The following is a 10156-nucleotide window of genomic DNA, read 5'->3' as shown; positions in this document are numbered from 1 at the left end:
AGTGCGCATGTGCCCGGGAGCGCGGGGAAAACGGTTTGTTAACGGCTCTGCGGTCCGACGGGGAATCGGTGGGAGCGTTGAGAAGGCGCCGGGACGGTGAGTCTCGGGGCGAGATGAGCTGCTGGGAGGCTTTGTGGAGGTTCCCGCTGTGTTATCCGGCAGCAGCGGGGAGCGGGAGTTTGGGGGTTTCGGGGAGGTGTGTTCTGAAGACTACAACTCCCATCATGCCTTTCGCTCGGTGGGCCCGTGTGGCAGCGGTGTGGGGCAGCGTTGCATGCCGGGAGTTGTAGTCCGCAGCTCCAGTCCGAGTACGCTGCGAATTCTGTCCCACAAAATTAGTAGTTTTTGGGGAGCGGCAGGGCTTATTTACGTGGTTACGGTCGTGAATGTCGTCTGGCAAGCCATGATGCGGTCTCTGCTGTAGCATGGAGGGGCTTGGTCTCTTCTCCCAAGTAACAGGAGAAGAGAAAATGGGCTTAAGTTGCACTAGGAGAGGTTGAGAATAACACAGAATCACAGAATGTTAGGGATTGGAAGGGACCTCGAAAGATCATCTAGTCCAACCCCCTTGCTGGAGCAGGCTGGATATTAGGAAACATTTATTCATGCAAGGCATTGTCAGGCATTGGAACAGGCTGCCCGGGCAAGTGATGGAGTCACCATGCTTGGAGGGGTTTAAAAGATACATAGATGAAGTTCTTAGGAACGTGGTTTAGTGCCGGAGTTAGGCTAATGGTCTGACTCAATGATCTTAAAGGTCTTTTCCAACCAAAATGATTCCATGATTCAAAGGCCAGAGGAGATGAAAGAAAAACTGAATACATCTGAGTCATTGTGCTTAGAAAAGAGGTGGCTAGTGGGGTATAATAATTCCTCTCTTCTGTGTGACTTCTTTTTCCTCCGTCTCTTTAGTGAGCAGGAAAAGAAACTACAGGTTAAGACTTCAGCAAGGAACATTATGTTTAGATACTAGGGTAAAAAGTTCTGGTAATAGCATAACTGCATTGAACTGCATTAGAAAGAAAGAACTTCTACCGTTGGAGGCTTTTAAGAACAAATTAGACTGTTCTCATTTCCTTTCCTCTTGCATTTTCATTGCTGCTCTTTTGCATGCAGACATGCCAGCTTTTAAATTTAGAAAGAAATGTTGAACACGTTAAGACATCTCTACAAGGTAAGTGGTGATGCTTTTTTAGTGGTCCTGCCCTTAGATAAATGCACAATATTTAGGCTTTGGGTTAGCAAATATGCGGACATTGGGCTCATTTAGCACGTTTTGCCATTGTTTTGCTTGTTAGTGTGTGTTTTGTACTGTATGAATTATAATTGGGTATTAATTTTGCTTTCGTTTCCGCCTGTTCTGTCTGATTTACAGATAATGAAACGCCGCCACACACCTTCCAGTAAAATGGGGAACACCATTGGTGGGAAATCAGCAAAAAAAGCTTTTAAATCACAAAATCAACCAGGACCTTCCAGCAAAAAAAAGGGAAGAGATGGAGAAGGAAGAAAACAAGGTCAAAAAATAAAGGTAATTGTTATTTTGAATCAAACAAGTTAGAGAAATAGCTAAAAGGAAAAAAAGGCATTTTTGCCTGGTTTCTTTGTGGAATTTATAGAAAATAGTCTTCTCAAGGAAATGTCCAGTGCAAACAGATATTTTTAGAGCTATTTTGAACCTTACCTGCTCCCTGGTTTCCAGAATTTCTTGTTGCATGCTGCTATGCCTGTGACAAATAGAGGAAAGCATTGCTTGCTGATTAATAAAAAGGCAAGCTGGCTGTGCAGTTTTGAGGACTACACAGCATCTATTTGAACAGTGGTAAAATCAGAGTTCGTGCAGCTCTGGTGACATTTATTCAGTCCTGGAAAATATAATCGAATCATCTCAGGATTGACCTTGGCAGCTTTCTGTTGGAGGGAGCTTGCTTACCCACTTAACTCATGAGCAACATGATCTCAAGGTGCAGCTGGAGAGCCAAACATTCTTATTTCATGACCTCATTCTTTGAATGAGAGGAACTAAGAAGGATGAATTGCTTTCCTTAACTCGCTTGAGATGATTCACTGTTTCACAGTTCAAAAAGCCTTTTTTCACGGTCAAAGGATGTCAAGCACTGAAGTGCATTCACAGTCTTTTTGTAGCAGGTTGCTAGTAGTAAATGAACGGTTGCACAGCAGAAGATGTTTCAGAATTACTGTACTTGCTGTAAATTTTTCTTTTTAGCAGGTCACTCAAACAGTCAAAAGGAAAGCAAAGGAAGACGAGGACTATTCCCCTGCAGGTGGGATTGTATTATTTCCTTGTTTGTCTTGTGCAAATAAAAAAATAAAGTAAAAAACCTGCTGCTTTGAAATCATTGATGGCTGAGATGTCACTGGATGGGGCTCTGAGCAACCTGATTTGGGTGAAGATGTCCCTGCTCATGGCAGGGGTTGGACTGGATGAGCTTCAAAGGTCCCTTCCAATGGAAACTATTCTATGATTCCATGTTACTGAAAGAAGTTTCAAAATTTCTTTGTGAACAATAACAGTGACTATTTGCAGCACAGTCTTAGCCACTGTGCATTCAAGTTGTATGTGCTGCGAATGCATGTGTTAATCACATGCTTTTGTTTGCAAGTAGTGTTCTTCTCTTGTAAAATTCCACCACAAGCACCAAGAACGCTTCAACTTTCGCTTTACAGGTTGTTGTCTTTTCTGTTAACCTTCTATCTTAAGATTGGCACGTGTTATATTGAACATACAAATGCGATGAGGCCCCTGCTGCATTGAGTTTCTCACATATATTCCCACTCTTTCTAAATTTAATTCTGTTTTTTTTCACTTGTATCACCAATGATTTTGGGAAAGTATCTGCTTAGAGTGAAACTGCTATAAGAAAAAAACCTTTTCTAGTTGGTGCTTTTTGAACCACTTGTGACTTGCAAATAACAACTACCACCTAATGTGGATAGATATATTGTAATAGTTTTGTGACATGGAAAATCTCAATTGTTACACCTTTGACTACAATGTGACTAAATTGAGTCATAAAGCTGTATATCCGAGTTTGACAAATTATTTACTTTCATTTTTTTTCCTTGGTGTTAACAGGAGAAAAAGGTTTTTCGAAGAAGATGGCACTAACCAGCACTAAAATAGAATCTTGGCAGAGTCTCTCAGAGAGCAGCAGGCGGTTTCTGGAAACTGTAATGGATTCAGTAATACTGTAAGTGCCAAATATCCTCGTGATTCTTCTCTTTTTCCACAAGGAATAAAGTAAAAATCATAACATTACTTGAACTGGAAAAGCTTTGGTGCTTTTTTGAGCAGTATGGCTGACTGTGTATATTTTGCCCAGTATAATAAACCACTTTCTATCTGAAGTTGGAGATTTTTGAGCTAGAGAAGTTCTGGCTATGTTTACTTTGCTTGATGTGTTCTCTGTGCTTGCAGGCTCTGTGATGAAAATTCTGCCTTTGTTTTCTCTCCAGATCTATTTTGTGCCAACAAAGTGGGAGAAAATATGATGTTCAGAAACACCTTAATTTGCTGAAACAAAGGTAAGAAATTATAATAAAAAAAAAAAGAGGGAGAGAAGGGAATTTAATTTACCCAGTTGTTTTCTACCATACTTACAGAATTGCTTCTGGGAGGAAACACATTTAGAACACCTTGAAAGGGAGAGTTGATGCAAAATCAAGGAGGGAAATATCTTGATGGAACATTGATTGAAGTGGGCAAGCAAGAGTTGTTGAAAAACCTACTTTAACTACTGTATGAGTAACAGAACCTGGAGGGATTCTTAGAGCTCCTGGGGTCATCTTTGTACTCTTTATACCAGGTTTACATTTGTGGGCAGCCGGTTATTTTGTTGATTTTGTGATATTGATGGGAGCAATTATAGCTAAATTTTCTTCAGTGCTAACTCATTTTCTAACTCTTGCAGTTACTTAAAAGAGAATTGAAATTTAATGTAACTTGTAGCCTTTTAATGTCATTATGGGAGTAATTATGTATGCTTGAGTGTCTGAGAGTTCTTGTGTGATTTGGTATACTGGGCTCTTCCCAACATAGAACCTGAGCCTGTATGTTGCTTTCTTCTTACAGTACCTCAACATTCAAACATGGGGGCTGTTTTTTAATTTATTTTTGTCTTCTTTTTAACATTTAATTTGTGATGTGTTTGGTCTGATTTCTGAGTTGACAAGCTCCTGAAATCACATCTGTTACACATGGAAATTGTGGTAATTTGGTGCATCTAACAGACAGATCCAACTTGGAAGAGTTCAAGTCTTCCTCAGAATCAGAAGGACCTTTGAGAGCAGGCTAAAACTCTTCCTCTGGCCTAAAACTATATGTCATATTTCACAACAGCATATACTAGTTTAACTAAAATGATTTAGTGTGGAAGCAGTTAAAAATACTGCTTTTAAAACTCAGTTTTACTTTGAGGAGCAGAAAGGTCAGAACTGGGAAAATATTAATGTCAGGTTACGTTCAGGAAGCATACAGGACAACAGGATAGAAGCCACACAACATCAGTTTAATAGTGAGTGTGGGTTTTCGTGCTCCTGGTTCCTTCCTTCGACGCCTGTTCTACATGATTTTTGGAAAACAATTCGATACAGCTATTTTTCCTGTCTGGATCCATTTGCAACAACTGGGCTAAAATGAGTTCAGGTTTTCCCCTGAAAATTCATTAGTCAGTTTTCTTTTTTGTTTTGCAAAGAACTCCAAACAAGTCATTTCTTTTTTCTGTAATAAAGGGTGCTGAGCTTTTTCAAGACTTTAAAGGTGCCTCAAGGGAAGATGAGCAACCTGAAGAATGTCCTGAGCCTTCAAATGGCAGAGAAACAAATGCTTGAGAGAAATGAAGAGATTTTGGTACAATTGCAGGTATGAAAGGCAGGGAAGGGAAGAAAATATTAATATCTTACCTGTCTGCTGCTGCTCAGTGTTCTATCACTTTTTAGTAGATGTATTGCTGGCTATGTCTGTGTTGTGGTGGAGTTGTCTATTGTTCGGCATTGTCACCCACCTTTGCTACAAAGCAGTGTCTCTTTTTTGGTTGGTTTTTCAGTGACTCAGCTGATTCCGATCATCAGTATCTTATATGCAAAAGTCTCACCATCTCTAAAGTAAATTTTATTCCGGTTTTGTGTCTGTTTTGTCCTAGGAAGAAATAAAGGAAGCTGAGCGATCAGCAGAACACATTGAAGAAACTACACAGCAACTGCAGTGGAAAATCCAGCAGCTCAAGAACCAGTTAGAAGAAGATGAAAAAAAGGCCAGGAAGGTATTTCCAATAGATGTTTGAGAAGTTTCATTTCCACAAGTTAAGATGATGACAGCCAGTTATTTTCCTACTTGTGCGCCTGATGTTCGGTTTCGGATTTTTATTGTTTTCTTTTCTACCTTGTAGATATTTCAGGTAGATGGCAGTGGAGTTCTCCACCTTCCAGAACTCCCCAAGTGCAGTTTACAGGCACCCACTTTGCAGGTGAGCATGGAATATATTTTCAGAGACACCTTGGCTATGAGGAGCACGGCAACAGAATGTTCTTTTATCACTTAATGTTTGCCAGAGAGGGCGATTTAGAAATATCTGAAAGTTTTCTCTTTTTTGTCTTATTTTCATTGAGAACTATATACTTGCATTTAAAAATAAACCAAGAAAACCCTAGAAAACTTGCCATTTAAAGGATCACCTGTCTTTGCCTAGAAACTCTATGGTCATAGGGAATGTGTAATCGTTTCTGAAATATCTCTCTGTAATTAATAACAGGAAGACTGTCTCATTCTGTGCCTTTCAATATAGCTTTACTTTTGGTTGTACTTAGGTACAGCTGCCTGCATGAAAGCAAAATTTCAGTTGAACTCAGTGAAAGCTGGTTTTTATTTGTTGTCTGTTACTCCTTCTTTCCTTTTTAGGAAGAAATTTTGAAGATAAAAAATCAGAAAGGTCTTTTAAAGGATATGAACACTATTCAGCAGTCAGATGACTTGAAGAACATGTTAACCCTCATTGAAAAGACCTATGAGAAGGTGGACTTGCTTTGAGAAATCAAAAATATGGAGTCCCCTTTGAAGCAAGAAAACCTATTCCAACACACTGTGTTAATGTAAAGTAGCAGGATGCTGATCATGGAAACTGTTTTCTTCCTAAATGGCTTTACTGTAGTGATTGCTGAATTCCTATTAAAACATTTTCTGTAAGTATTGCTATATAAATCTGTAGATGTATTCTGGGATTCTAGTGAGTTAAATGATCAATCAGGGTCTTTTTGGACCTGTGATTACTTGTAATTATGATGTATAGTCTTAGGAGAAGAGAAGGGGATGGATCCTGGCTTTATTTGTGCATTTTTATAGAATAAGGTGACCTGTTATATTATATTTGGACTTTCATATCACATTTGTAAATTGGTGAAGGCAGTACGTCTTACCAAACTAACTTTTGTTTTGGAGTTAAACCCTTTTTAAACCTTAAACATATTTTTACTATGTGTTTATCTAATGCTCAGTTGCAAATCTCCTGTTCAGCTTTCTTACTGTTTTTCAATAAAAACCTCCATGGCAGGAAATTGAATATTTTTTGTCAAATGTACAGAATTTTTTTGTACTTTTTCATATTCACTGCTAATTTTTTTAAAACATTCACACCTGGTTTATACAGATGGTTGGGGAAAGCAGATAAGAACATAGTAAGCAAGGCTCTAATCTCAGTTATGTATTCCCTTTCTATTTCATTGATTGTCAGATATTCTTCAGCTTCAGAGGAAGAAAAGTCAAAAGTCTATTCTCCCATGCACTTTAATCTCTCCTCTTTTTTGTTTTTCCATGATAGATCTCCCTGAAAAGATTCAGTTATTATAAAGTGCTTTCTCTAGTCAAATTATCAGCTACAACACAGCAGTGCTCGTTATATTGACTTACCACACAAACACTTGTTCCTTTGTTTACAAGCTGCTGGTACTGTTAATGAGACATGAGCTAATTATTCTCCTGTGAGTGATTAAAAGCCTCTTGGTAGTTGTTACATGTAGGATCAGAAAAAACAGGCCAAGTACTTGCTTTGTACTGAGTCACATAAAGTATATAAATATTATGAAATATTTCTCCAATTTTTGATCACTCCACAAGGGGAGCACTTACTGAGATAACCACTATCCCAAAGGAATTTAATCCTGTTTATGGGTTAATGATTTTCCTGCATGCCAGCTGCCTTAATTTTTGGTAAGTAAACTTACACTTAGCTTTCATTATTGCTGATCTGCTTGTGAGCAATTTACTATGTGAGTTTTGCACTTCATGAACCACATAGATAACTTTTTTCTATTTAAAAAAAGAAAGGGTGGAGAAGGGCAGTAAGTCAGAGTCCAAGATAGGAAATAACTTCCATACAGGGAAAGCTAAATAACTGAAGAAGGAAATAATAAAGATGTAGAATATTGTATGAAAGCATTAAGTGGCAATTGGTTATTAACTGCTTTTTGCAACATAGGAATGAGGGAGTAGCTTGTTGTACAGTCAAGAACTCCGTAACAGTACCGAAAGATTCTGTGTAAGCCAAAGTGTATAAATAGGTGCAAAAAAGAAGTAAAGAAACATAAGAAGCCTGTAACCATCAGTGACAATTAAATGCTTTGGAAAATTTACTGATACAGAAAGTCCCTACACCGTTGGTGTCCTTTTAATCAAACACACTGACACTCAAAGACAAAGTACTGAAGTAAGATATATTAATATTTTTGGGTAGGTATTTGCAGTATTTCTTGTGTTTCCCCAAGAAAGTCTATAATCACAAGAGCTTTTGTGTTTATTCTTAGGTGGTCAGCTCCTGGAATTGAGATTTCTGGGCTCTTCCCTGTTGTGCAAATCTAGTTGTTTAGGTTGCATTGTGTTATGCTCAAAATAGTGTTTCTGTATAAAGAGGAAGCACTCCTTGGGGTAAGGGTATAATGCTTTTTACGTATGTTATTAAGAGACGCTATTTCTTTGTTACTCCTAAAACCAGTTTTATCCAGCTCCCAATCTGTATTTCCTGAGCTGATGGTGTGTTCTTTGTAGCTGAGGGTTCTTCCGTGCCAAGTTTCATCTCTCATCATCCTCATCATTCTCTTGTGCCACATCGCTTGCCACACCGCTTACCACCCCGTACCTCTACTTCTCCGTACCGCATCCCATATCTCCAGGCACCTGTTATGATGCTCCGCCTGCATTTCTCTAGACTGCATCATTATATTAGTCATAAATATCTCATTTGATGTAGAATAACTGATTATTACTGCTGTCTGTATAAAACTGTGGTTGTACCATAAAAAGATAACAAAAAAAAAATAATTGTCCACCTGGTCAATTGGAGGAAAAGCTAAATTACCCAGCTAAGTAAACCTTTCAAAGAGGACCTCATGAAGCTCAGTCCTGAGGCCTTGTATCCTCAGTGCAAAGCTGTTGCTAGCAATGACAGCGCTGCATTACAGGGCTATGTAGTTACTGAAGCAAGCCATAATTATTTTAATTCATTTTTTTCCCTGATATTGGGTAATTTATGATAGGCTGGTTTATAAAGGCTTAATAGAGCATAGACCCTGCCATTCTGCTCTGTAGAAAGGCTTCTTGTACTTACATGAAACATAAGGTCTGGGATATGGCTTTTCTAGCTTTTTAATTTCATCCGTATTATATTCTGGAGGTGGTGCAAGTCAATATGTACAAAGAGGATTAGATAAGATCAGCTGTTTTATACAAACAGGAATTCTCTCAGGAAAACAGTGCAATCCTATCATCTCCCACCTCTTCATGCAGTGCGATCGTGCTTTCAATGTCACATTCTTTCTATGACTTCAGCGTATTGATTTATTTATATATTAAGACAAATGCAAGACTTCTTGTTACACTGGATTTCTCGTATTACTGAGATAAATACAGGGTGTTTCAAAAAGATGGACCCAATTTGAAATCGCTGTATCTTTGAAATTGGCTCCATCTTTTTGAAACACCCTGGATGTTTTACTTAAAGGCTAGCAGGAGCAAGAAATACAAACATGAGATTTGTATTGAGTACTTCGATGATGTGAGAAGGAATAGCTGCAGAAAATGAAATATGATCACTGACTTCTAATGTCTTTACTACAGTGGTTCCCTTTTCCAAACCTTTTCTTCAGTGGAATCCTCCCATATTTTTGTAAATGTTCTTGACGTTTAAAATTCGGAGTCAGAGAAGATATACACGGTGAAACTAATTAAACTGTAATTTTCACAGATACCATCTAACTAATGAAAAATACCATCTTCTTCAAGTGCAAACATAGCTCAGAATACACACAGACATAAGACTGCGATGAAAATGTCCTATAAGTTACATTATTTTTTTCTCACAAGACCCTTGGACTAAATATAAATAAAGGCTGTGAGGTTCTTTAGCACTACAGCTTCCAGCTCTGATTTTTTAAAGTTGTTTGCCCCGAGATGCAAAACGATACCTAATGATGAGCTGTATGGCTAGCACAGTTGGCTCTTCAGAGGGGATAACAACATGAGGATATACAGCTCAATGAGCACCATGAAGATACGTAGGCTAAATTTCCTTTCTATCTTACACCTTCGTGAATCCAGAAACTAAAACAAACAGATCTAAATGAGAAGTTTACTACTCTTTTGTAAAAAAAAAATCCTTAAAATTAAAGGGAAATTACTACATTAGAAGAGCTCATGAGGAGGGCAAATTTGCTTCTGAAAATAAAAATGATGTAACCACTCATGTAAGTTTTGGATTCTCATACTATTTTTACTTTTGAGTCTTTAATCATTAGTCTCTATCTAGCAGTCTACAGTTGAATGCTCAGAGATATTTGAAGTATCTACATTATCTGAAACGTGTAGGAGGGGTTTATATGGCACAGGACCTGTTCCCTCAGCCTGGCAGCTGAAGGGCAAGCAAAAGATCTGAGGGTATCTAAAATGGTGATAGAGGCTTGGGGTTAGAGCAATTGGATTGTTCTCTGTATATCAGCTTTAAAGTGGGTTTACTCCTCATGCAATGATTTAATTATTTACAGCCTAATGATTGGAATTTTGTTTGGGTGAGGAGGCAAAGACATATGGAAGAACGTTGACATGAAACCCCTCAAAACAAGGGAATGAGATCAAATGAATAGGAATGTTCAG

General features: G+C 38.3%; 1 protein-coding gene across 1 annotated transcript; it reads left to right on the top strand.

Annotated features, from left to right (window-relative positions):
- Positions 1–1378: 1378 nt before the first annotated feature.
- Positions 1379–6364, top strand: CENPQ (centromere protein Q; the record flags this gene model as incomplete). Its single annotated transcript, XM_080341197.1, has 8 exons — positions 1379–1531; positions 2231–2285; positions 3098–3212; positions 3478–3546; positions 4753–4882; positions 5163–5282; positions 5409–5486; positions 5918–6364. 8 exons carry the CDS (start codon positions 1379–1381, stop codon positions 6044–6046), a joined length of 849 nt encoding a protein of 282 aa, XP_080197323.1. The 3' UTR covers positions 6047–6364.
- Between the last annotated feature and the right edge of the window lie 3792 nt (positions 6365–10156).

The sequence above is a fragment of the Nesoenas mayeri genome (genome assembly GCF_963082525.1).
Source record: "Nesoenas mayeri genome assembly, chromosome: 3".
Taxonomy (NCBI): Eukaryota; Metazoa; Chordata; class Aves; order Columbiformes; family Columbidae; genus Nesoenas; species Nesoenas mayeri.
This window is presented reverse-complemented; position numbering and strand designations above follow the sequence as displayed.